At 46.8% G+C, this 27,815-nt stretch overlaps 1 protein-coding gene across 2 annotated transcripts; it reads right to left on the reverse strand.

Moving 5' to 3' along the window:
- Window positions 1-416: 416 nt before the first annotated feature.
- NR1D2 (nuclear receptor subfamily 1 group D member 2) lies at window positions 417-25,125 on the reverse strand. Of its 2 annotated transcripts, XM_082320251.1 has the most exons (8): window positions 24,876-25,125; window positions 21,184-21,444; window positions 19,091-19,179; window positions 17,964-18,108; window positions 15,753-16,369; window positions 12,118-12,303; window positions 8,002-8,212; window positions 417-3,517 (listed from the first exon to the last, which is right to left on the reverse strand). In XM_082320251.1, exons 1-8 carry the CDS (start codon window positions 24,889-24,891, stop codon window positions 3,321-3,323), a joined length of 1,722 nt encoding a protein of 573 aa, XP_082176377.1. In that variant the 5' UTR covers window positions 24,892-25,125; the 3' UTR covers window positions 417-3,320. The 2 variants fall into 2 exon arrangements, with proteins under 2 accessions (XP_082176377.1, XP_082176376.1); XM_082320250.1 differs by lacking the exon at window positions 24,876-25,125 and having other exon boundaries at window positions 21,184-21,520.
- Between the last annotated feature and the right edge of the window lie 2,690 nt (window positions 25,126-27,815).

Consider the following 27,815-nt stretch of genomic DNA (forward strand, 5'->3'; position numbering starts at 1 on the left):
AACAGATCTTTGCCCTTTGTATGCCGTTTTCCATCTACCTCTTATAACCTAGCTTTAAGACTGTCTTTACTAAAAACTAAACTGTATATGTTTTTTCAGTTACAAGGTTATCTTCTTGAAATGTAAGGAAGGTATTTAAAATAACTATCTATTTTAATGATGCTACCCAAAAAAGTTCGTTAACTGTAATAAGCGAAGTGCCCCAGAAAACCCCGTCCAACCACCTGGCAAGACAGCCCCGCACGGCAGGCGGGCCGAGGCACGGGCTCCCAGCCGCTGTGCGCCGGTGCAGCCCCCGTGACCTTCCAGCAGCTGATGTTCTCATCCATGACGGCAGCTTTGCTCATCTCGGCACGCTGCCCTCCCCTCCAGATTTCGTACAGAAGAATACAAAGAACACAGAAACACAGTTTAGCTTGTTGACATAATGCCCATATTTAATCTTTTAAAACAAGAACAAAATCAAGAATAAAATCAAGAATAAAAATTTCATTTAAGTCATACAGTACATTAATCTTTCAGCAATGACCCAATCTACAGTACTCAAATGCCTGGCATGAAGTCTATTATCTCAGCGTTTAACAAGTGTATAACCAGTGACACAGTAAAAGAAGATCTCACAATACACAGCTAACACGATGAGTTTAGATTTTCTTCTAAGAGTCCAGCTAGGGTTTGTAATATGTGGGTCACTTTTGAATCATACTTTAATCAGCTTTTTTGTTCAGTCAATCTGTTTGGGGCTTTTTTTCTGTTATATGAGTTTTTCCTTTATGTACAGCAAGATTATTTCAAATGAAATTGCACAAGTTAGAATAGCTATCTATAGGAATACCTGGTCAATCTAACTAAAAATTTAATAAGCAGTAATTACTCAGTCCTGGTTATACATTCCTAAAGGCTTAATAATACAGTTTTAAGAAGAAAACAAAACAAAACAAAACAAAACACAACAAAATACAGTTGTAGGGTGGCAATCTCTGTAAGAAGCCTCCTTCTCTCCCCAAACAACCAAGGGTTAACTGTACTTTCCACATTTGAAATGGGGTCTACAAAGAAGTCGTTTCAGCTCCTAAATAATACAGAACATGTGACTGTGTCCTTTCTAAAGTCTGAATGGTTCAATGCGAAATTCAGTGAAGCTCTCAAACAGATAATACTGGTAGGATGCAGACTGTTAACAGAAATTAGGACAATATGCCCCGATCGCACATTTGGATAGCAAAACTGTATGTATTAAGGGGCCATCATCCAGTGGTTGAAGTAGCTTGAAGCAGGACAGCTCTCCCTGCAGCAGCTGCGGAGGAGGGGAAAGGGTGGGCTCTTCTGCTCCTTAGCCAAGGCCAAAGCCGAACTTTCCCCAGCTCTCACTCACGCACCTGCCCCTCCTGCTCTCGGCCCCCTGGCCAGCACTCCTCGCCACCTTCCGAGGGGAAATCCCCCAGCCCAAAGATGACCGGAGCCGTGGTGGGGCACGAGCCTCCCCTCCTCTGCCCGGCTCCCGCTGCTCTGCCTCTGCTCCGGCCCTGCAGCAGGCACCGGGGCTCCCATCGACGGGCTGCTGCGCCAGAGCCGCTCCCGCACGGCGAGGAGGAGCTCTGCAGCCTGGTGGCTTTCTGGCTCCTGGCCTCAAGTACCGCATAGATCTAAACGCGGTAACCAACGGAGAGGTCTCTCCCTCCGCAGAGTAGTGTTACCAAATGCTAGAGACCCAGAGGGCTACCTCTAAGGTAAGTTAACTAAACACAAGGGTAATGGAGCATCTTCTTCCCACATTAGCAAAACATAAACATAACTAATTAACGCAACTGCTTTGACTTTCTTTAATCTCTCTTTGCTGGTGCCAGGTCCTGCTACAAATGGAGAAAATCCATAGAGAGCCACTTTCCTAGATGGAAAAGCAGCAGAATCTTAAGCCTTGAGGATCTGCTTTGTAATTTGCTACTGGCATAAACAACAACAAAGTCCCATTTGTTTGTTTGGGTTTTGTGGTGGCTTTTTTTAAGAAAAAAATCCAGACCATCCGGTGCACCTTCTCTGCACATACACACACACGCACATGCACACGCACCAACGGAGAGCTCCAGAAGAACAGGCATGGGAACCACAAAGCCCAGGTTGTGAAAAGACATGGGGAATCTCACATTTCTGTGTTCGGTTCCCATTTAGCAATGAAGCAGCAAAATGATGCATTGCAAGAAATAAATGGTCACAGAACACACATACACTCAAACGCAACCATGGATCCATTTTTCCCACTTTTTTTTTTTTTTTGATAGATGCTGTTACTCATCTGATAGTTTCTTTCTGGCTGTGCTGAAGTTTTTGAAGAGCATCGGTGCTTCTTTAACCTCAGTGGCAATGGACAACCACTCTCATTAGTGCTACAACCAACCATCTCCACTTGAGATTCTCTACGAACCCATTCTGGAAGTTGAAGCTGACTCCGCCCCTTTGGTGCCACTCTGTTGTGTTTTTTTTTTTTTTTTTTTAAATTAACAAATACAGCATATTAATGCAAATTTGATGTTTTCTAAAAATTAGAAATGCTCAGATAATTAGTTCAGCAATATGCAAAGTGCATCTATTTGGTTCTTTCCATAGATCACCTTCTGTTGTAAGTTTAAATTCCTTCACAGTTTAAAATATTGTGAAGAAATTATATGTATACTTTATGTATAGAACTATTTATATACATACACATATATACACACAACTCTGTACTTTATATAGCCATAAACACTCATTACTTAACTATTTATATTATATACACATGGCATGAACACACACTCAGTGAAGAGTTGGTGCAGGCTGAAATCATTCCATCGGGTTTAATGGAATAACAACAGTGAAACCATGAGTGAGTTATCAAGAGACACAGACATACATCTATTAGATAAGTGAAAGACCAATTAAATCAGCTCTTCCATTTTCCTATTAGCGCAGGATTGTTCCCACCCCATTCCATGCTCCGTATGCACATACACAGCTATTTTGCGTTCAGTTTACATGAGAGGGCAGTGGTGGTTCTTTTTTTTCCTAAGTGAAAGAACAGTCCGTATTTACTCGGGCTCATCGCAACTTCTTCTGCAGAAGTGCGGCACAGCTGGGTCTGGACGTCTTGCAGGACTCTGAATGCTGCGCCACCGTTAGCTGAAAGCACCTGCTGAAGCGTTATTGCATGGTTATGGGACAGCTATCAATTGTTCACAGTCTGTGAACTCTCCCTCTCCAACAAGTGGTACAACTGTATAAATACATATTTTAGCACAAAACAGTTTAACACGAGGCAAGTCCAAGTACAAATGAGACCTAAAGGCCTACGGGTGAACTTTAAAGGCCAAGAGTTCTTCAGAGTGCATGTTGTTTAAGGAACGCAAGTCAGGTAATTTCAAAAGAAGTTTTGTGAAAATAGAGGCTTCATTTGGGTGATTTTTCATGATTAAGGTCCTTAATGCACGGATTAGTGTTTCCTGAAGTGCCTCCACAGAATTGACGTTTTCTATTCCAGAGCGATCTGAAGAGAAGGGGGGTGGGGGGAGGGGGAGCGAGAGAGAGAGAGAGAAGGAAAAAAAAGAGACTGAACGAATGTAGTTTGCAACATAAAGCCACTGCAAGAATCACTCACTAAATTAAAAAGCACCAGAAAAACTGAATACTTATGCCAGAAGTTTCAAACCCACATACCAAAAGTCTTTCAAACGTTATTTAACGTCAACTTTGCAAAGTATTAATCTCACACTGAACTGGCAGCGTTCAATCACCTTTTCTGTAATCACTTACCCATGTTTCCAGAAAAGGACAGATTGAAGCACGTGCTTGAATATTTTGCTGAATCACAACTTTCAATGCAAGGAGAGAGACAGGGCACACCGAAGTAAAAATTTCAAACATTTCTCAAGGCTGGACACAGAACCCTAAACCTAAACTGGAGGTTGATGGTTGAGGAGGAAATCCCACTCAGGACAAGCCACGCTCCTATCTGCACAATGGGATCCTCAGGGGCAAAGGGAGTACATGCCTGGACAGGACTGGGCACTGTTTCCGAGTATGTTCAGAAGCACTTACAAAATGAAACATTATACACCCAAAAATTCCCAACTGAGGAAGAAAAGAAGAATTTCAACGTCAAGAAAAATATTATGCTTTCAAGTACTGCACTCACTCCATACCTGAAGCATCTCTTTCAAGAAAGCTGTATTTAAGAACATGCCTGTTGTCCTTAGGTGGAACCTAAGTAAGCAGCTTAAAAGGATGAATTTTTAAGCAAAACATTTCACCTAATGACCATGCACAGTAGCTGTTTTTTCCAAGCTGTAGCCTCTCTTCTTAAACGCTATGTAAATTCAGCAGGGCACATACATACAGAAGTGACGGACACGAACAGAAATGTGCTTTGATGTGCACGTGTACTTAAGCACTTTGCAGAACTGGGACACCGAATGACAACAGCTTTCCAGAGTAGCACTGAGTCAGAGCGTACAGTCAGAGTGGGAATCCCTTCCTTATGCTGTCAGTGTCAATCCCATCAGGCTTCTCAGGTGAACAGAGCCTAGGAAGTCCTCCTGGACTATTCAGTGCAGTTCCCTACCACTATGGGAAAAATTATATAATCCACTTAAGGATCCATCTTGAAGCAGTTAACATGTCTTGTGCCTTTAGAAAGATTGTTCCAGAACCTTCTACTTGAACAATTAGGAACTTTGCTTAATATCAAATGATGTTTATTAGCACATATTCCACTCTTCTGTGAAGACTGTCCATTAGGTTTGATAGCTGCTCTCCAAGAGAGCATGAGTGAAGAGATTCCTCTCTGCCTTTATTTGTTCAGCTACATATCCCACTTGCCCCATGCTCTGCAAAACCTGTAGGTTTGCTCTGTCCTGAGCAGGGATGATGACATTTGCACAGAATATGCCAGATGAGGTTTCTCAAGAGCTCTGTACAGCGATGGTGGTACTGCCTTGCCTCTGAAGGCAGAAGAATGGAGTCCAGACTTTCCTGGCTGCCTTGGGTGAGTTACTGTAGCCTCCTCTCTTCAATTAGTCCAAGTCTTTCTTCTCCCTCTCAGTCTACTTCCAGTTGCTCCCAGTGGCCAGCAGAAGTTTTTGTTACTACTATCCCAATAAGACGGAGTAACAGAGGGTGTGTATTTTATATTCTTCTACCACAAGGCATCACCCTTGGTTAAGAGATTATCTGGTCTCTAGACCTGCATAACCTACATTCTTTCAGCTTTGCTTCCACCTTGCTTCTTCCGTCTTCAGTGCCCATGATCCACCTTGCTATCTCCCTTCCATCTTCAACACATCCAGCCAACTGAGGCCAGAGGTGAAGCGTTCTTTTAGTTTTGGAATGGCACCAAGCCAATTCCTCAGCAGCACCAAAACCACTCCCACACCCTCACTGTATGGCCCTGCTTTTTCTTTCTTTGCTATATGACACCAAAACAAGAGGATGTACACAGTTACACACATTCCTTGCTACTACCCCTGCTTCTGCACATTCTAAATATCCCTCGTAAGAGTGGTTATTCATCCAGTGTTATGTGGAGATACTTCTGACAAGTGATCTCCCCACTAGCACTATTTAGAGACTTATGAGCATTTCTTTATTTCCACTGGCATTTTTTGTTTTTTAATTTTAAACAACTGAAAGTCTTTTTAAAAGATTTTTAACTAGTGCAGCATGGTATTTTATATTCTGGATCACTTAATCAGGATTCAACAGTCACACACTCCCTGCCTGCTTCTGGAACTGATGTAAATCTTGACTACTCTACTACTTTCCTTTCAATCTTCTCTTGAGTAACTTTCATTCTGAGACGAAGAAGTCTTAATGGCCTTGTTCCTCCACCTTCAATTCTTCTTCCAGTTATGGCATCTTTGGCCTTTACCTGCATCTCCATGTCATTCTCTCTGATGCTGTTCCTCAGCTCTTCCTCCTTCTCTAATTGAGCTCTGCCTCCACCTTATGGGAAATGACTCTCCGGGTCACACTCCTCCTTGAGGGGTGGGGTGCAGGGGGTCTGTCTTTCCAGATCTATTTAATCAACAGGTGCTCACAATCCTTCAGTTCTACAGGCACCTTCTCCTCCTGGAAAGCACTTGCACTGAGAGCATCTTCCCCAGGAGCTCTGTTGGGGGCACCTCTGTTCTTCTTGGGTACCTGCTCAAGCGTGAAGCTTGCTCACTTACTTGTGCAAGTAACGACTGCAGCACCTCAATTCAGTTGCAAGCTGCAAAGTGAAGCTGATCTGAAAATTGCTGGACTCACAGTGACCACCAAGGTTACTATTGTGTCTGGAATACGGTACAAATGGAAGTTTGGGCCTAAATGTTACAACACTTATGAAGTTGTACTTTATAAAAATCCTAGAAGTATTTTGTGAAGATGTCCAGGAAGGCTGTGAACAGACTGCAGATCAGTTCGCAAGGGAGCCAAGATGGGTAGCAATAATGTCCAAAGCTATGATCTGAAAAATCCTCAGCAGCTGCAAGAAGCCTGAATACCAAACACCTCCTCTTTTTGTCTTGTTGCACGGCTCTGACATTACATGCTGTACATGTTACGTACCATCCCTAAGCTAAGCCCTACTGGGAGCCAGCAACAGCACAGAGCAGTGCTTAGAAGGCTGGGGGAGGTGGGGGGGGGCTGGCTCGGTGCTAGAAGCACATTTACCATAACAGATACAGCCACTTACATTCAAAACAGCTGGCACAGAAACTGCGATATTCTGGGGCCCGGCAGCTGAGCAAGCAAGAAGAGAGGCTGTAGCCTAGTTATGACATTTCACAAGGATGGAAGAGGCCTGGTTCTCAGTCCTTACTTTAAAGGTTGTCTCCAGTTCTCGTCAATTTAGTTTTTGAAAGATAAAAATATGTAAAGCAGAGTCTGGAAAAGCAACTAAAACCCCAGGTTTCTCTCTGCTACCTGAACATTTTCACTAACAGACTACAGTGCCATGCTTCCTTCATGCTGCCATTTGTTCTGGCTTTTGAAGCTTGCAAACTCTGTACCACCCTCTGCTCATTACCACTGCTTACAAACTGAAGAGGCTACAGCTGCCCCATCCTGTGCTATCACATTTCAGTTAGGCCATGCACAAAGCTATTAGACTGAACTGTCCTACCTTGTTTACAGAGGCTTCGTGTGCCTACAGCATCATGCCTGGGGTGCCCCTCCCTGATGAGATGTGGGTCTAAACCACTCACGTGAAAGACACGCACTTATTCAAGCAGTGAGTGGCCCCCAAATGCTGGCTTGCTGTTTAAGTGGGCACTACTAGCATTCCTGCTAGCTACCTCTAGACAGCTCCTTGCCCAGCAAGCAGGGATTCTGCATCTTGTATTGCAGGCATTATATGCAGAGCTAACGTGCCTAATTTGAGGCTTTAGATAATACTACAGAAGTAGGTGCTTAATCCTTCTTTGAATCTGGGCCAGGGTGTTCTGTATATCCAGGGACTGAAACAAGATATGAGGCCGGTGAAGATGTTAGTGGATTGGCAGACCTTTAGCGGTAAGAAGTCATGATGCAGATAAATAGGGCTTTCTTGCTGACATAGGCAGAGATCAAACCGTTGGATTTAGACTTAAGTAAGATATGCAATAGACTTCAGTGACGATACTTGGAAGTAAAAATACCACCTTATCCCGAGACCTAGGCTGTGCAAGTCAGAGGCAATTTCACTGATGCTGTCCTGTGAAACTTAGATGAGTCAGACAAATAGCTTCTAAATGGCCATCAGGCGGCTACGAGATGTATTTTTGCATTCTATAGAAAGTAGTAGGAAAATATAAGCCTGTTGTCACATTTTTCCAAAAGGCAATATTAGAAAGAGCAGGTATGTAAAAAAGTAAATTACAGGCTGCTAGTAGCTTAAAACCTACTAAATTGCACTTAGACGTGAAATAACAGGGTATACATTTTACAGAGATCTTTTAATAGAGAGCCATATTCAAAATTTGGCAAAGGTGCAAGTTAACTTTCTCTCCTTACCAGCAGATACCAGGACAACCGCTGTAAACAAACTCATTTCCTCATCACTAAGTTGCAGGGCATTTAGTTTCTCACTAAATTCAAACATTGAGTTGAGCAGATCACCAGCTCCCATTGAATGCAAGTCATCCACACTGTACTTCTTTCCACTCAGGAAGGTGACAGTACGTTCCTTTGCATCAAACAAAGATGCAAACCGTACCATTAAAACCTGGTGAAAGAAAAAAAGAACAACAAAACCAGATAAATATAGGTGCATTTCTAGAAAAGCCAAAGAAAAAATTAAACCTTTTAACATCGTTCAAACTGTCTTATTAACTGCTGTACAAGCATTCTATAAAGAAACTGTCAGCATGCTATTGAGCTGTAAAAAACAGTGCAAGCTCTGTCCCAGTAGTCTGAGAGAAACAAGTGAAAAAATTAGCGAGTGGATGCAGGGGAAGGGCTACAGCACATGAAAGGGAAGAAAATTAAAATTTAAGCGTCAGACAGCCTGAGCCACAAAGACAACGCGATTCATAAATATGCCAGTAGGACAACTTGCTTAAGCCACCAAACAGCCAAAGGCATACAGAGCATTCAAAGAAATGTTTTCTTGGCCACACTTATGAGGAGCAAAATGAAGGTATTGAACCAGATTCTCGCTTGGCGTAAACTGAAGCAGCTCCGTTGAAACAATGCTGATTTACACCACCTGATGATCTGGCCCACTAGGCATTCTTTGGGAAAGTACCATGCCGCATTGCTGTACCCACAGGAATGTTAATGAGCTCTGGTAGAAAGGAGCCACATGTACGGCCTTCAAAAGGCTAGGGAAGCAGGGCTTGAAACGGCACCTGGTCTGTAGCTGCAGCTGGGAATACCCCTTTGCTGTAAGCACCTGGGCTGGAGCAGTTGACATGTGCTGAACTTACCCCTCTGGGCTGAAATTTCTCTTGTGGTTTCTCAGTCGTACTGTGAAATGTTTCCCTCTGGAATGGCTTGTAAAGTTTCATTTGCTCATGTTCAACAACCTTATTTACATTTTCAAGGTTTAAGTTGCACAGAACAGCCTTCTTATTTGGAGAAAACGAACAAACTGGCATTGGTTAAAACTTCAGACTTGCTGTAATCTCTTGGTGTGACAGTTGTCTCTTCTCACTTACCCTACACAACTGCATTAATTTAAATGTTTACTACAGATGAGAGGAGAACCAGGTTTTCAGCAAAGACTAGTGCCTTTGACAAGCTTTAAAAAGGAGGGTTCAAAAAAAAAAAAAAATGAAAATGTTTGAGAATTCAAAAACCACTCATGCACATTACATGACCTGCTCCTAAATTTTAACAGCCAAATGACATGCAGCAATCTTGATGGACACATGAGCACTATGTATTATTCACTTTTGTCAGCTAAACTATATGTCCTTTGACGTCATTAACTGCAGAGTGCAGAAACCCAGGCAGAAACCTAGGTGCAGAAGCCCTCAGAATACAACAAAAGGAGACAAAGGGCAGACAGACAAAGCTGAACTTGTGCATTAGCAGGGAACCGCCAGGTACTCAACAACCTTTCAGTTCAAAATGGTATTCCCCTTACAGAACTGGGCTTTAGAAACATGAACTTTAAATAATGAGCAACCAGTGTTAATGCTGGTATTCAAACCTGAAGCCCATGAAGCTGTATTGACTTAATACTAAGGCAAAGACCTCACCTATAGATTTCAATGACACTATTCTAACCCAAGGAAGAACAGTTCAGACTATGGTATAGCACGATTGACTCATCCTGTTTCACTTCAAGCCAGACTCCTATTTGTGCATACTGAGGATATACCTGATTAACCCTATCACCTGACCATAGCAATGTAAGCACACAAAAACCTCCACACAGGCAAGTGCTTGCTCACTTCCCCACCACCTGCAGCCAAATTACCAAGTTTGTGAGCCTGTGGAGAAATTGAGTCACTACCCCAATGGATCCAAGGGGATCCATTAGCTCTACCACCAACTACATTTGGAGTGAGGGCTTGTGAAGGTGGGGGAGGACCTGTTCAAATCCAGTTTAGTTCCTTATTTTAGGCTAACTGCTGTTTCTCAGCTGGCTCCCATAAAAAGCCATGCAAATGCCACCACGATACACTGAGCTCCCCAGTACTCCCAGTTCTAAGAGGGCTTTTTAACTTACATGTGTGTGAATATATATAGCTATGCTGCTTCTGCACCAACATTGTCTCCGTGCGTCTTCTTACCCCCAAACGAACAAGTACTCCTTGAATACAAGCTGCTGGTAAGCACAGTGCCAAGGCAGCCACACACTGGTGCCCAAGGGAGCCAAAACAGGCTCAGAGGCAGTACTTTTATTCAGGTTCTTCTATTAACATGCAGACATCGGGATATCCTAGTTTAGTTACCCAGAAGGCAGAAATGACCTTGTATGCACCAGGCTTTCAAGATGCTTTTGCCTCTATTGCAATGGTTTCATTAATCCCAATTGTTTTTTATTGTTTTTTTTTTTTTTTTTTTTCTGTTGCTAAGATGCCACATAGGCCTTTAACTACAGGTACCAGCTCACTAACAGAAATCATTAATGTTTTTTTATAAACAAGTGAATAGCGATAAGCATGCAGTCATACATTATTATTAATTCCCCTGGATATAGAAACCTTCTTATCAGCAGTGCTCGTAACCAGCAAAAAGGCATACGAATGAGGCTTGAGAAAAGCTTGAGGTGAAGAAAGGCCAAGACAAAACATTTTACTTGCAAAACATGAAGGTTTGGCTTTACGTTATGGGAACAGTTCAAGCCTTATTTTCCACCCTCCTTGAGGGCACTGGACAGTATACGACTTTGCAGAGGAAGGAACCAACATTCCTGTGTAATGTGAACAGCAACGTAAGAGGCTGTAGCTGAAGAAGTGAAAATACAGCCCTTAGCTACAGGAGTTGTCAATGAATATTGAAAGGTCAAGAATAAGTATAATGGCAAAAAATACATGACAGCAAAATGGAAAAAAAAAAAACAAAAACCAAAAAACAAAGAAACTGACACACTCCAGGCACCAAGCCTTCCAGTATAACTTGTACCTTCACACCCAACAATTATCCATTTTAGAACCGCGCTGTACAAATGCAGATAAAAGACCCAACACATTACACGAGAAATGTCCTCAGTTCAGGTCAATATGAAATCCAGCATCCCTCTTTGAAAGAATACATCAAGTAAACAAGAGCAAAAGCATCATCAACCCTGCCCTCCCCAGAAAACCACAGTAACATTGAATACTTGCGACTTCAGCTCCTCTAGCCCTCTATGTTTAAATTTCACGTTTGAATACTTATAAAATGTGCATGGTCTCCAACAGACACAAGAGTCTAGAAGAGCAACTAAAACCTTAAGTAAAGGGTCCCTGGTGAAGGTCACCAATTATAAAACAGCACAGAGCTCTCTGGTATCATTCCCAATTTAACACCACTAATTCACATATATGTCATGCTTGCAAGTGGGTAAAACTAACCATGAGGACCTGGTGGGATTAGTCTAGAGTAAGTCAGGCTACAGCTGGTAAACAGTATCTACAGAGCTGCAGCAGTACAGCTAGTTATCAGTGTTACTGCTTTGGAGACAGAGGCTTCAGCAACCCTCAGTTGCCAGCAAAGGCTAGCGGTGAATGGCCAGGATGGATGCTCTGGCTTTGGCAGGGAGCACAGTGGCAGAAAGAAGGACATATAGAGCGAAAAACACATTGCTCTACAAAACTGGTAAGTCAATAGATAGCTTTCTAAACTACCCACCCTTCCAGCTGCAGTCTGCTTCTCTCCAGGCTAAGCAAAGGTAGCTATCAAAGTAACCGCTGCCATACAAAACCAAAAAACTCCTCATTCATCATTTATTAATGCCCAGGGAACAGGAAAGGGTAAAAGGGCTGAGCACTTTTGAGCTACTTGGAAGAGGGACAGCTCACCAAGACCTGACCAAACAGAAGCACTGAACACCATCAGCTTAAGGACAGCTCAGAGCTAGCATCCACGAAGAAGCTGGTTTTGCCCGATATAACCCCGTTCTATTCATTTTTGTTCTTAAGGGGGTCAGACTGATGAAAGCTTGTCAGGTCTGCACTACACACACAGTGGTCTCACCTCAAAGGTCCCAGCCTTCAGAAGATTAACCTGGTCATGTTGGGAAAGATCTCGGAAACCTGGGATGCGCTTGGCAAACTCCACCACTTCCTTCACCGCAGGGGTAAAACTCAGGGAAAACTCTTCCCAGACTTCATGGCCAGACTTGTTTGGGTCCACGTGGGGAGTCTTACTCATTGGGCAGACCTGATGTTTACAAAACATACACAGAAAACAACTCTTAAAGATACAATTCCAAATACTTCAAAGAAGCAGGTTTATTCTTCAAGAAAACTTTGCAATAATGACGCACAGAGAAAAAATATCAGTATTCCTCAGTCAATTCCCAAAGCAACTAGATTTCTCCCCCTCCCTTTAAAACAAACAAACAGTAAAAACCCCATGGTGGTCCACTAGCAGTCCGTTCCTAAATTTACTGACCTTGGAAACGTGAACATTGTTTATCACAAAAGACTTGAGATAATCCAGGTTATGCTATTTTTCCCTGATGTCACTCATGCCTGACATCTGGATTTCTCTTACCTGTATTATCCCTGTAATCTCACAATTAATCGCGATTTCACAATCAATTGATTGTAATCTCACAGTCACTACTAGATTCATTCTCATGTATCTTTCTTGTTTTGCAGGCAACTACAGTGATTCAGTCAAGGTGACAAAGGTGTCAACACCAGAGCAAGGAGCCAAGCCTTGGTTTCCTGAGTCACAGGTTTACACCCTCATTACCAGGACAACCTTCCTCTCCTACGTGTTTGCTTTTATATGTATCACTGAAGGAGGCAAGGAACTGGTATTCCAATTTTGCTGTCACACGACAACAAAATGCTCCTTCTTTTATACAAACATAGGGTGACTTTTTGTGGGAAAGTCTGAATCCATTACAATGAGATCAGACATATCCGTCAAGGCTGACTGCCAATAAATTCGCTCTGTAAAACCCAACCAGATGCTCCGAGATACTTTCCGTTCTGCTTTCTAAAATTTACAACTTTTAATGAAGTTTAAAATTTTTAATATTCATTTCACCTGTCATCATCAAGGATGACAATTCCTGTAAGTGTCCCTCACAGGTATACTAAACAGTGTATGTAATCCTACACAACATCAGCAAAGCAAACAGAAAACAGTGAAATAGATTAGTAATTCCTCACAGCTATGATGCTTTTGCAGGGCATCTTGAATCTGATAATTGCCTAGCAATTCTTTGCGTGGAAGTTCCTACGATCCATTACAAGAATATATTCAACAGGTATATACGCGTGTGTGTGCATACGTATTTGGCAACAGCTAGGGAAAACAAGATAGAAATAGATATACATTTCTGGTTTGTTTTGTTTGTTTGTTTGTTTTTTCCCTCAAGTATCAGTTACTAACTGGGCAGTCAATATGCAGAAAGTTCTCCCCAAAAGACAAGGAACAGAACTGCAGATTTCTTGGTTCATCTGTGAATCACAACATCATTTGTCTGTCTAATGACAACACTCAAAACCAAATGAGTACTTGTGGGGTAGAGGAGGACCTTTTCCATAAACTGAAATTCATAAACTATTTTGGCAAAAGGAAAGGTCTAGGCACACAACCAGAAGCACAGCAGACACTAACCACTGCTCTGTCCGTGATACTGCAAAGGTGCACGCAGGTATTGTTAAAAATACAGTACTCTCTGAAAGTAAGGAATGTCTGGTTTAGCACCGCGCTCTGAATCGGACACAAAAAGTACTTCAGTTTTTCATCCTACCATGGTTTACCCGAGCTCCCAGGCACTCAGTCCTGAGAGGAAACTGCCACTTTCCACCTCTGTGTATTATGCCTAAGCTCTCTTGAGAGACCTCTGCCCAGGAGTCCTTCCTATGGGAGGAGTTGTCAGCTTGTGCAGTCACTAGCTCTCTTTAGAGGAACCTCTTCAGGAACGACCTGTTCTGCTTTTCTGGTTGTGGGGGTATTGAGTAAAAAAACCAAACCCCTGAATATCTGTCTCCATACTGGTTCAGAGCCTAATTATACTCCCTTACAGCTACTGACTCATTTTGGTCGGATCCTGCTCTCATTGAGTTCTCTGGCAAAACCCTCATTCGTGTCAGGGACACGGGGCGGGGGGGCCTGCAGTGCTCTGCTGCGCTCGGGTTTGTTTCCTCATCGTTGGCTGCGTTAAACCTTCCTGCAGCTGCTATGCACAGGTCAAACTGACTGGTTGGGCCTCTGCAGGCAGCGTTACTCGCTGCCTGCCCATACTGACAGGTTTAACCTCTGCTTCTCAGGAGTGCCAAGAATGCCGTTGTAGTGACTCCACATACTTTCCCTGCAAGGAAGAAAGGTTGGGAATGATTACTATTTGCAATGGTGTAGTGCCCAGAGTCTGCAATTAAGGTCAGAGCCTACTAGGGATGGCATGGTCCATATATGCAGTAGCCAAAGAAGAAAAACAAACAAACAAACAAACAAAACAACAAAAAAGGAAATCCAGCATCAAAACAAACAGCCTTCACTATGTGGAGACTTTCAGAACTTTCAGAAACTTCAAGAACCTGTGAAGACCCTTTACAAACTAGGAGGAAGAAAAACACTGGCAGCTCGAGTACTTCAGAAAGGTCAGGGGCTCACGCTTCTCGACAGGAGTGCAGGATGAGAATGAGGATGTTATGTTCTCTCATCCCAGTTGGTTCCAGCGATAAAGAGAAGGACAATCTATTTTAAGGGGCTTACAGAGCTGGTTGCCTGAATGGCAGAGAAACAGCAGGTGCAAGGCAAATGGGAGGGACCTGTTAAGGAAAGGGGGGGGGGGAAAAAAACAAAAACAACCCATATGCAAGAAAATAGGAAGCATCCTTGTCAAGAGTTCAGTGAGAAAATGCTCTAGCAAAGTCATCTAAGGTATCCAGAAGTGTGTTCAGAGCCTCACTTGTGTAAGTAGTATAGAAGAGACCCTGAACTTCTCTCAAGCTGTTTAGCCGTGCATCTTCCTCCTGCCTCTGATCAGATTTAAAGATGTTCTAGGGGAGAAGGACGCGTAGCCTGTGAGTCCCACTGAGTCTCTATTTTACATTGCCTATAACAGAATAAGTCTATCCCCATTAAAACAAAACAAAAAAACCCCACCAATCAAACAAAAAAGAAAAAAAGAAAAACAGCCTACCTGGCAAGAGATATTTTAGAATACACTAGCAAGGCATGCAAAGACTGGCTTAAAATCCTAGCCCTGAGGTTTCACCCCAGAAATTTGCCCTGAATACCTCCAAGGAAGATAGAGCATATCTGAGTATGTAGATTATTTTAAAGTAAAGTCTTCAAGACGATTGAATGAAGAAGGGAACTGATAAACTCCTAACATCCATTTTCATTTTTAAATCAAGCCAGTAAAAAACCCATCAGTTTTCTTCAACCAATGCTCTTTGACATTAGTCTACTTTCAGTCAGCTAAAAACTGAGCCAAGAAACCCCATCGCTTATATGATTTCAAATCCTCCACACAACTCGAGCCATTATTCTCCATCTGCGCTATCAAACTTGTGTCACTATTTTAAGTTTCAGCAGTTGTGCCAATTGTGTGCAGCTTCACTGACTAAAGAGGCGCAGCTAAATCACACCCATCACTAAGCCTTTCGCTAAATCGAATCAAACAATTGATATCAATATACCAGATGCATTCTTCCTCCAGTGCTGCCAGAGTAAGTGGTATTCTTGTTTGGAGAAAAGCCATCTTCCGGGATCCTATCACACAGTCGCTGAGTATAACCACTGGTGAAGTTCATACAGTGGCTGTTTGTGAAACACATGGCGTGTCCACTTGGGTAATGCATTGTGCTTCTCCCTTTGTACTGTCCACCAAGGTGCTGCTCACTTTCAGGGTACTGAGGGCCACCGAGCCCACTAACACAGTGCTCGCTGCTCAAGATGTACTGCTCAGTGTTCTTTGACACTCTCTCCCCGCTCTGGGACTGCATCATCTCTGTTGGGTTTTGAGACTGTTCTTGGTTGTACATGAAAGTGTCTTTGTGGGCCCTAGTGACCATACCGATCACTTCCTCCTTAGCCATGTCAGTGCTAGGAGGGGGAGAAGGGCTTTTGATGGTTTCCCGCTCTTGTTTGGGCTTGGAGGAAAGGTCTTCTTGAGGTGCTTGATCTTGATGTTCTGTTAATGCTTCATTGGGTAAGTGACCGCTGAACTGACTGTTCATCATGGTTTTCATGGCACTCTGCATTTCAATCAGCATCCTCTGTTTTTCACGTTTGGGAATACGGCCAAATCGAACAGCTACCAAGGTGGAGAAATGAAAAATGGTGGGAAGAAAAAAAAAAAAAGTCAATCCTGATAGTGTTAGCGCGCACACACACACAGAGAATACACACCCCAAACAAAAATCTTGCCTTTTAAGGGAAGACTTTAACCGCTCTCACTGATACTACAGCAGAGGTATTACCACTGAAGTCAAGGAGCTTCCTGGGCATAGGACAGGCATGAGATATAAAATGTACGCTGTCGTTTACATACAAAGAGAAGGCAGCTATAAAGCACACAATCTCTAAAGCCTTTTTCCTTTTTGGTACAAACCTGCCTATGGACTATACGCACAGTTATGAGTAAGTGTCAGGCTTTAAGACTGGATCAATTAAATCAGTATAATCTTGTGTGCTGACAATTAGCTGAATGTAAACACAGTTCACATCATATTTAAATAGAAGTCCTACAAGATAGCTCCTCATGGACCAATTATATAACTTGCCAAAACAGTTAAGAGTATCAATGCTGAATGAAGCTTACCTTGGCAAATTTTCCTGATAACTGTGCCTTGACAAGGACATTTTCTGCTGGCAAGGGGATGGGCATCATTATGGCTGCAGCACTTTTGACCCTGTCCTAGGGAATCTACAACTGCCTCTACCATCCTGTCCAACCACAGCCTTACAAGGGCTTATAACCAGTTTCGACTGATGTAATTATGTTCATGCAGTAGTCCATCATTAATGCAACTAAATCGCTTCCATTAAAGCAGGTGCAACCTTACGTGCAAACAAGCGCCTAGGGGATGAAATAACTCCTATGCACGACAAGAACTCAGAACAATTATTTAAAATAAGTTTTAACACTCCACCCACTAAATTGTTAACAGCCCAAGATTCCTAGTGCTTGTGAAATAAACACCCAGAGAAAATTAAAAAGTGAAACAGAAGGAAGAGTTCTGGTTTGTGACAGTAAGTTGCAGCAGACTAATGAACTACACTTTCAGCATCACATTTAAAAAAAAAGTCAGAAGGAGTGGATAGCCAGAAAGGTGGTCAGAGACACAGCTCAACATTACCCTTTCCTCCTTGCCTTCCCCCTTCCTCCAAGAGGGGGGGATAAAAAAAAAAAAAGGATCGGTTATATGCTCATCCCATGCACCCAAACCTAACTCTTTAGGCTCTATAATGATTACTGTAAGGCTATCAGCTTGGGCAGAATTCCCTTTCATTGAAAAAGCAACAGTAACAAAACAAAACAAACAAAAAAAAAAGGCAAAAAAGAGAAGAGTCTTGTTCAGATTCAGGAAGGATAACAGCTATAAATATTAACTCATTAAAACAAAATTGAGACTCTTGTTACAACCGTGCCCCTAACAGACCACTGCAGCGCATCCCACTGCATTAGCCTCCAGAGACGGGAGGACAGCTCTGCGGCCGGTATTATGTTACCAGTTCAGGAGAGCCACGGAGCAAGAAGGCAAGCTAATCTAAATGCTCTCAGACAGGGAACCCGTCCCTCACAATAGGGCTGGCTGCGTTTTCTGCCATTAAGACCCTTAGCAATCGGTTTTGCGCTGGGCGGCAGACTTGCTCTCAGAGGATCACTGCTCAGTAGAGGAACATACCATCTCTTGACATCCCAACAGACAGGCATTTTTTGAAACGACACTGCTGGCATCTGTTTCTATTCATTCTCATTATAGAGCAGTTGTTATTCTTCAAGCACTTCTTATACTGGATGTTTTGCTGAATGCTTCTTCTGAAAAAACCCTGTAAACAAACAAACAAATAAAAAAACCCCACAACTATTATTACAGCACATGTCAAATGCTCCTGCCAAGATTCATCTCTCCGCAGGCACAGAAAACCTCACTGCATCTCATCACCTCACTGCATCTCATCAGCTGCTTCAGAGCCATCAGCCCCAAGTGATTTTAAAGAACTTGCTACTCCTCATGACTTACTTCCCCTTCATGTGTGATCCGTGTATAATGCAAACTAGTTATGATTTCTAATTATGGAAGATGCTAAGTTGTCCCCTGCAGAATCAGCACCTAAGAGCAAAATATCTCCAGTATTACCTCTATCACTGTACTGACAGTTTCTAAGATATGCCCTCTATCTCCTACGACATCGAGTGCAAAGATGAAAGTCAAAATCAGATCTTTTGACTTCAATCTCCATAGTTTGACAACAAAACCATCCTGTTGTACCATATAACCTTCAAAGGTGGTTCTTCCACATAACCCTTAAGATGATAAGCTCCTTCACAGAACATAACATCTGCAGTGTTACAGTATCAGAAAATACAGATCGACTGACGCGTGAACATGCAAGCACCCAGTTCTGGCTTCCCCTGTGGTAAAGAATTGCTTTTCCAAAGCTGTTTTGTTCTATGTCCCGGCCCAGGTGACAACTCACACCCACTCTCTCTTAATGCAATTAACGTTCACGTGTCTTGTGTGACATGGTCCTTATCACCTCTGTCTCCAGTTCTTGCTGTCTGCTGTCCACTCCAGGTCAGGCAGGACTGGACAAGGAGCGAGAACAGAAAGTACTGCAGAGGTTGGAAAATGCTGTGTATTGCTAAGTGGTTTGCCTTTTCCTACAACTTAAATACTGCCTGAAATTTCTCAGATTTAAGTTTAACAGAGAAGCATACCTATATTTCTTCAGCAGTATCACCCCTTTTCCCCTACAGGGAGAACTTGAGCATTTCACCAGCAGAAAGGTGAGCAGAAATATAGCTCACCTTGCAGCCCTCACAGGCATGAACACCATAATGAAATCCTGAAGCGACATCTCCACAGACTTTGCAAAGAAGAACCATGCCATTAAATTCTAGAATCGGAACAGAAAAGTCAAGGATATAGAAAACCAATGACAACTGCAGGAACATGTTTCCAGCTTTTAAAACCTGGACTAAAAGCAAAATATGTCAGGTCAGTTCAACATACAAAAAAATACAGCAGAGGAACAGACAACGTGAATGTACAAAACCCCTGAACAGTTCAGAAGGTACCAGTGTGGGGTGGGGGGGGGGGGGGGTGTGGAAAGACAAACATGAAGCACTCAACAGAATAGGGAGAAAGCATATATTCACTGGACTTTCAATCACAGTGGCATTGTACTCAACTGTAGAAAAAGAAAGTCTGCTTACATTTACGCACTTTTAAAAAGGACTATTTAGTTAACTAGGCCACCAAAGTTAGGGCTCAATCTGTTTTTCTATCAGGACACGTAAGCCCATATAAAGGCTACAGTTTCCCCAACAGAGAATAAACATCTTTTCTTAAAAATAGAAATATTAAAGGACACCTTATTTTATTATATACCGTAAACAAGCCATACACTCTACCTATTTCATAACAGTTTAGGACTGGTAACTCAGCCACATCTACATATGTAGAGACTATTCATTGGAGTGCATATCCAGAATGGCAGACTTCCACACTTGAACTTGAAAATACCTTCTCAGCCCTGTAAATATGCTCATGGTTTGCATTTTTTTTAAGTTTTTCCCCACCTATTTTATTTCAGCTTGCAATAAGGATTTTTTGCAAGTCCTAAGCGCTGGTCTAACATCGGTTTCACTGAAGCCAATGGGAATTTTATCAGTGACTCCAGTAACCACAAAGTTACCTTAACAGTGAGCAACAGAGACAGCTGGAAGTACTCCCACAGAACCATATTCTACCAGAAAAGTAATTTATTTGACATTTGGGTTTCATTTGTAAAGAGGAACAAAACCTTTTTTTTAAGGTTTTGAAAAAGAACCAAATGATTTTTTTTTTTTTTTTTTAAACAGAGGCGGTACTGAGCTAAAAATGTTATCCATCTATCTATCTATCTATCTATCTGTCCATCTGAACAGTTTACAACAGGTTTCATCTTCAGGAACCTCTGCCCTGATACCAAAAACCTAGTTGCTAGCAAATTTTTAAGAGGAAGTAAAGGTTCTTACTAAGAACTTAGGGCAGGAACACTTTAAAAAAAAAAAAAAAAAAGAGACTTAAGGTAGAACTGATAGATACTTATTCTAGCTTCATAACAATTCAAAATGATAAAACAATTCTGCCAATAAAAGAATTCAGCCTTCAAAAGACCAGTCTAAATTCCAGCTGAGTGTTTGTTGAAACACTCATTCCAGTACTCAGTTTGATTCCTGCCCTTCAAAAATTGTTCAAATATATAGTTCTTCATTGTTGATCTTCTCGGATTACCAAAAAAGTGTGTAGCAAATAGCTGGAGCTAGATTGTTAAATGCGTTTTAAAAGGCCATCCTTTGGTTCTAGCTTACGAGTACTTTTGTTTTTTACATCCACAAATTAAGACTTGGAATCAAAAAGATAAAGGTCCCAGCTATAGCTATGTAAATATAATATAATGTTTTGGTAATTTATTTATTTTGTTCCCCAAAGAAATGTGGGGGGAGGGAAGGTGAAGGAGCAAGGGAAGTAGTATGAAGAAACAGAGAAACTAGATTTGCAAGACAGCTCCATAAATACTCCTGAAGGCAATTTCTGATTACTATTACCTTTACTGCACTGCATCTTTTTAACCAAGTGTTTGATTTTTATTAAGATCACTTTTCACTAGTGAAAATCTCAAGTAAAGCTGGACTGTATTTATGGACTGTTTGAAGTTAGCAGCAACAGGGCCTCCATCTATTAGTATTTGTATGGCAACACCATATGTATTACCATACATACAACGGAAAAAGATTAAAATGGAGGCTTTGCTATCTGCCTTCACAGCAAGCCACATGGAAGACCTGGTTGTAATATATGGGGTTGTAATATCTAAGGGGAAAATGGTGGTTTCAGGAACTGGCACCAAACATACTTGTGACTCCATTATGGCCTTTTGTCAAACCAGCAACACTTGACTGGTTTGTTTTAATAGTCTCCTCCAGCCGATCGCTCTTCAGTGCCCCGTCAGAGCCCTCGCTGCTCCGGCCATTGCAGCTGCTTTCCGAGGAGGAGCTGTTTGGAGAAGATGGTACAGGCGAAGACGACGACTGGAAACCGCTGTCTGAGCTCTCGCTGTGACATGAGGCTGGGCTAGATGCCGAGCTTGAAGAGCTGATGTAAGCTATCACACCCCCTAAGGCAAGAAAAAAAGGCAGCATGTAGTGACATAACAAGTAGACATGCACCGCTGCCATGTGAGCCGCGCCGTGACCCAGCACCACCAGACTCAGCCATCACGTGTTCCCGGGCGCACTCCTTTCCCTCCCTCCCTCAAGCTTGCTTCTCTCCGTTCGTTTTCAACGGCTGACCTCCCAATCTGCCCCATCCCCTTCTCCCGTCTTGTCAGCCTCCTCTGATCCAAGTCGAGGCGAAACGGCAGAACCAAGAGATGGAGCAGCAAGCCATGGTGCTGGCTGGACGGGGCAGCGGGGAGAGGGCACGGGGCGGCCCAGGGAGGGTTTCCCTGGCCACCCTCTGAGCAGAGCTCGTCTGGAGCCACAGCAAAGACAGGATCTTATAGCGCTGTGGAGCCAGAATGCAAACAAGCTAGGTTAGGGACAGAAATAGGGCAGAGAGAAAGACTTCATGCAGGCTACGTGCCAGAGGCACAGAAAGGAAGGGCTGGGAGGTGCTCACGATGCAGAAGGGAAGGGGGCAAGGGAAAGAAATAGCGTTGCAGCCTGGTTAGCCTACTGAACGCCATTTGCCCGACTGCAAGCCTTTGCAGCGTTTCTAGCAGCAGCTGAACCCCGACTACCGGGCTGCTATTCGCAAACAGCCTCTGTCCTGCCATGTCTTGCAATCTGACACACTTGAGAATCTCTCAGATGAAACAGCTTTTTGTCCTCAGGCAGACCTGGGAGCAGTTCTGGCTTTTCACAGGCCCCTTTTTCTTGCTTGTAAGCAAGAGAAATTGTTTTCACTTCATTTGAGTTTTTCTCCAAGACTCAGCATTTCAAAAGTCAATATAAAAACATTTGGTATTTCACACAAAAATTTCAACAGCGAAAGCCACGCAACTGTTTAAATAAATTACACTCAGCATCTTCTCTGTTTTATGCCCATATTGCTCTGTAAAGTCTCTTCACAGACAACTCAGGACGTTGCAGCAAGGAACTCCACACACCAGTAAGAATTTAAAACTTTAAAACGGCCACGCACTGGCTTCCTTTGGAGGAAAAAAGCATTGGTGTCACTAGAGTTCTTGATCAACTGAGTTGGCATGGCAGGTCGGGGCTGTAGCCCCTTACATCAGCCGTCGCCTCCTCACAGATAAAGGCTGTTACGCCTATTAGGCAGCAGTGTTATACAACCCTGGAAATATCACTGCTTGCAGGTAGAAATTCTGACTTACAAGTTTTCATTACTTTGATCAGCTGTAACGGTCCTCTCAGCATTTCTGCGGCAGTTTCACTGGCCCATTTCCTCTGTAACATCTAATTTTTTCTACCAAGGAAACCGCCACCAACACACCCTGAAGAGCGAGCAGCCGAGGAGCCCCTGGCAGAGCCGCCGCGGAGCAGAAGTCAGACCAAGGGGCTGTGCGACACGTGCGCTGCACGCAGGCTGCTGCTCACGTTGCTGGACACCAGTGTCCCTATGCTCCACCACAGCAGCTGTTCCTGCACAGATTTTTTTTTTTTTTTTTTTTTTTTTTTTTAAGAAATCCTCCATGCAGCGTATCACACGTCCGGGGTCAGGTTTTTGGAGAAAGGAGGCGGGGGAAAGGAGGGTTGCAATGGACACAGAGGTCCTGCAACGGCATCAGAAAAAGACACTGTCAAACACCCATGTGAGACGCCACCCGTTTGACAAAGGTCCTGCGATCCCCGGGCGCTGCTGCACGCGCCTCTGCCAGGTGCCAGGTCAAAGCTCACACAGTCCTCCTGGTCCAAGGGAGGCACCGAGCTTCCCAGCTGGCGCCATCCTTATCTGCAAGGGGCAGAGCAGGGCACACAAACACGGCTCCTGCAGGGAACTCCACGTTTCTGCACGCTGCCACCTCACCCCGCTATCTTTAAACCCTGCCTCGTGAAGAGAGATGTGCTTTTCCCTCAAGGGTAACACCAATGTCATAGGGGAGCATGGAAAGAGTATGTCTACGGGGGTTTTCGCCCCTCGTCTTTTGAAAGCCTGAGGAGCCCCGGCTAGCTGGGCTGCTCCCGTAACCCAGACAGCTTGGCAGTCTTGTCTGTGTCACAGTCGAGATTCCTAATATTTTTGTTATTTTAGAAGTTACCTTTCCCTCTGAACCCTGCTTTTGTTTGATCGGCAGTTAAAAGTTGCATCTCACGCACAGCACAGGGCGGCAGCTCAAAACAAAGAGCACCGCCACCGCGGTGCAGGCAGGCACGCACACCCCGGCACCTGCCGAAAGGCACCCCAGTGCCCGGTGGAGGGGGCGGCCCCGGGCCTGTGCGCGGATGGGGCTTTGCCTCGGGAACCCGGCGGAGCCAAAGGAGCCCTTTCGGTCAGCCGCGCTGCCGCGGGGGCGGCCAGGCGGGGCCACCGGGACCCCGGCCCTCCGGGTCCTACCCGGCAGGGCTCTACGCGGCGGGGGGCAGGGTAACGCGCAGGGATTTCAGCGGCACGGGGGTTCGGGAAGCCGTAAGGGCGCAGCGGCGCGAAGGAGGCGGCGAACCGGCTGCAGGACCGATCGCTTCACCCGGCCCCGAGGGCGCTGCTGCAGCGGGGGCTCCCCCGGCCGCCACCCCGGCAACAAAGAAGGGGAGGCGGCGGGGAGCGGGAGCGGGTCGCCCTGCCCGCCTCCTGCCGCCGCACCGCGGGGCCGGGGCTGCGGCTTTCCGCGCCGTCGGGCGGAGCGGGGCTGGGAAGGCCCGGCCCGGCGCTGCCCTCCCCGGCCCCCGGCCGCCCCCTCCCCGTTACACAACGCCGCCCCCGCGCACCGGGCCGGTCCACGTGCGGGGCGCGCGGGGCCGCCTCGCCACTGCACACGGCCGCGCGCGTGCGGGCCCCCGCCGCAGCGCGCGCGCGCGTGTGTCCGTGTCCGTGTCCGTCCGTGTGTCCCCTCCCCCGCACCGCGCCAACGGCCGCCCGCTCCCCCCCCGCCCCGCGCGCTCCACCGCGGCCTGGCGCGGCGGGGGCGGGGCCGGTCGCCGCGGGGGCGGGGCCGCCGGCGCCGCAGCGGCGCGGCCCCACGTGTCCCCGGCGCGCCCCTCCGCCGCCGCCCCGAATGTAGGTCACCAAAACAGCGGCCGCCCGCCCGCCTCACGTGTCCACGCCGCCAGCCGCCCCGCGCCGCCACCCCGGCACTATTATGCAATCCGCGCGTCACCGCCCCGCACGGCCAATGAGCGGGCACGCCGCGCGGAACGTAAACACAGGGCGCACATGGCTCGCCCGGCGGGTCCATGTGAGGCGGCGCGCGCCCGTCCCGGCCACCAGCGGGGCCGGGGCCGGGCAGCGCCGCCGCCCGCCGCCCTCCCCCGCCCCGCGGCGCCCCGGCCGGCCCCCGCCCGCGCCCCCCCGCCCGCCGGGACCACCCCGCGGAGCGGAGCCCCCCCCGCCCCCGCCCCGGCCGGCAGCGGCCGCCCCGCCGCTTACCCGCGCTGACTTCCATGGCGGCTTCCTCCCGCAGGGGCAGGGGCGGCGCCGCGCTGGGCTCCGCCGGGCCCGGCAGGGTTGGCGCTGGGCTCCGCTCGGCGCGGCGCGGCTCCGCTCGGTCACCGTCTCCCCGGCTCGGTCCCCGCCGCAGCCCTACATGCAGCCGGCGGGCGGGCGGGAGGGAGGCGGCCGCGCTGTCGCCTGTCAGAGCGGCGGCTGCCCGTCCCCGCCGCGGCGCCCTCCCCTTTACAACAAAAGCGATCGGGAGCCGCGCAGAGTGCGGCACGGCCGCCCGCCCCGCCCCGCCGGCCCGCCCCGCCCCCGGCCGCCCCCCTCACCCAGTGACACACTTTCCGCGCCGCCCGGGCCGCGCGGGCGGGAGCGCTCACGTGCGGCGGGCGCGTGCGGGCGGGCGGGAGGCGCGCGGGGCGGCGGGGGCCGCTGCGGCGGCGGGGCGGGCGAGGGGCGCTGCGGCGGCGGCGGGACCTGCTTGCAGCGGCCGGGTGTGCGCGGAGGGCCCCCGCCGCGGCGGCGCAGCCTTGCGGGGCGCGGGGAGCCCGGCTGCGGTCACCTCCCGTCGGCCGGGCCGCGCCGCCGCCGCTGCTGCAATCGGCGCGGCGCTCGCCCGGCGCGGCTGCGGCGCAGGGACGTGCCCGCGGCGCCGCGGGGCACGGTGACGGCCGGCGGTGTCAGCATCCGCCGGCGGGCTGCTCCGCCGCCGGGCAGCGGCAGGAAATGCCAGCGCGCTGATTGCCGCAGCTAATTAGCTCTCTCCTCTCCCCACCACGACATCTGGCGGGTCCCAGCGCGGGTGCTCCGTCAGCCGCTGGTTCCCCCATTGCAGGGGAAGAGGAAAATCCGGGAGAGACCCCTCCGCTAGCGCACACGCACAGCAACCGCTTCAGCCTGAATAAATGCGGTTAACTCTGCGGGCACAGCTAAAGCAGGGATGGCCCCGCCGGGGGGGCCGCACCCCATACCCCGCTCCCAGAAGGGAACCCACAAAGAAAACCCACCACAGCAGTAAGGAGGGAGGGGGGAAGGGGTCTCCATGAAGCGAACGCAGAGCCCAAAATGAAGCTCTGTCCTTCCTCGGCCCCCGGGGGACAGAGGGAGACGCGTTGCTTCATGGTGTATTTTGACCTCCGGACTGAGAAGGAGGCAGTGGGGTTAAACGAGGTTAACCAGCGGAGGTTAAACGCAGCTAAATGTAGTTTACCGCCTCCTAATTTGGGTGAGTTTCCTCTCTTCTCAAATGAGGTAAACAGGTCAGTTTGGGCAAGCTTCCTCACTTCTCGAATAAGGTAAATGGGTGAGTTTTCCCGTTTTTTCTGCCTGTGGCCAAGCAGCCAGGAGGCATCCAGCTTTCCTCTTGGTCCGCACACAGCACCCGCTGCCATCTCCAGGCCCTCCATCTCCCACCCCCAATTTCCTACAGCAAAAGCTTCTTGTCCTCCTCATGTTCCCAGTTCTCCTCCTCATACCAACTCCAAACTACGTTCCCTAAGCCCTGCCATGTTGCCCTCCGGCTCTCTTGCACAGCCCCTGCCTGCTCGGCTGGGCATGGCCAGGTGTGGGGCACGACGTCCCACCCTCCCCATGCTCGGGGCACCTGGCTGGGTCTCTGTCTCTGCCTGGCTGCTGGTCTTCGTGGACCGAGCACAGATATCATGTATTTGAGATTAGCCCATCCTGCCATGTCAAACTTCTCAACAGCTGAAACTGGCCAACAACCTCAAAGGAGAAGACTGTGTATAAATCACATTCTCTTAGGAAACCAGGCTAAACATCAGGAACAACAGCAGAGCGAGTACGCTCTGCCCGTGCATCCTCTGTCTCTGGGATTTTTTTTTTTGTTGGTTATTTTTGGATTTTGGCAAAGCATTAAGGATTAGACACGATGCTTACGTAATATTTACTAACCAGTGGGTTACCACCACTAGATGTTCACTGAGACTCCTAAAAAAGCTACAGAACTTCAGCTCTTGCTGTTGGATAAGGCACGAGACCTCAATTTGCAGGCAGTGGTGGAAGTGGTGCACTCAGAGGTGAGTATGCAGACACTGGCACTCAGACCAAAGGTCCACTTGGCCTGCAGGCAGTCTGTGGTGCTGAAGGGAGGCTCCGGTTTTTTCGTGTCTGTGGACTCCATTCCTGAGAGTGGCCAATAAAGGGAAGGACTGCTCCTCCACTTCCTTTGTGGGCAAGGACAAATGCTGCTGCTCCTGCCTGGCGGGACAAATGGGAAAGGCAACGTACACAGCTTCGTAGGACACCGTAGGGAGAGGCCGTCACACTATTGCTCCCAATCTTGGTCTCCTATTTACTGCCAGGACAGGACTTTGTCCCTCCCAGAGGGAGTCCAGCCTCTAATATCTTCTGCCATCTGCTTTTGAGACTCTCGGGGTTCATTATAGCAGTTTCAGCCTGCTATTGCCTCTGGCACTGCACTTTGCAGCCCTGGACCCACCCCTCACCCATCTTCAAGAATGCCTTTATTTTGCTTCTGTCTCATATCTCAGATCAACCCCTTCCTTAATGACCCTGGACTGCTCCTTATGCTCCCATACTACGTCCTCTCTGGTTCCTTCCCTGAGGTGGCTCCCCACACACACGTGGGTTGCAAGAGCCAAGCACTTCTCTTAGGGACGGAGTATGGCAAAAGCAAGTAATGGGCCCACCACCCAGCCTTCCACTCAGGATCCTTGTCCACAACATCAGAGGAAGGCCAAAGGCATGTTTCCTGAGAAGGTCCAGCAGGTAGAGCTGGCTGCGGGTAGCCACAGGATGGTGCAACCAGTGTAACTCCCATCTTGGAGTTCCTAATGGAGAAGGTCTCAGAAATGGCCCTGTCCACTCCTATCCTATAGGTCTGCTGGTCAGCACGAAGGTATGGACTGCCACAGTAGTCCATGAGAGGCGCTTCGGTCTTTGGAGGAG

This window comes from Platalea leucorodia, assembly GCF_965183815.1.
Source record: "Platalea leucorodia genome assembly, chromosome: 1".
NCBI classification, from domain to species: Eukaryota; Metazoa; Chordata; class Aves; order Pelecaniformes; family Threskiornithidae; genus Platalea; species Platalea leucorodia.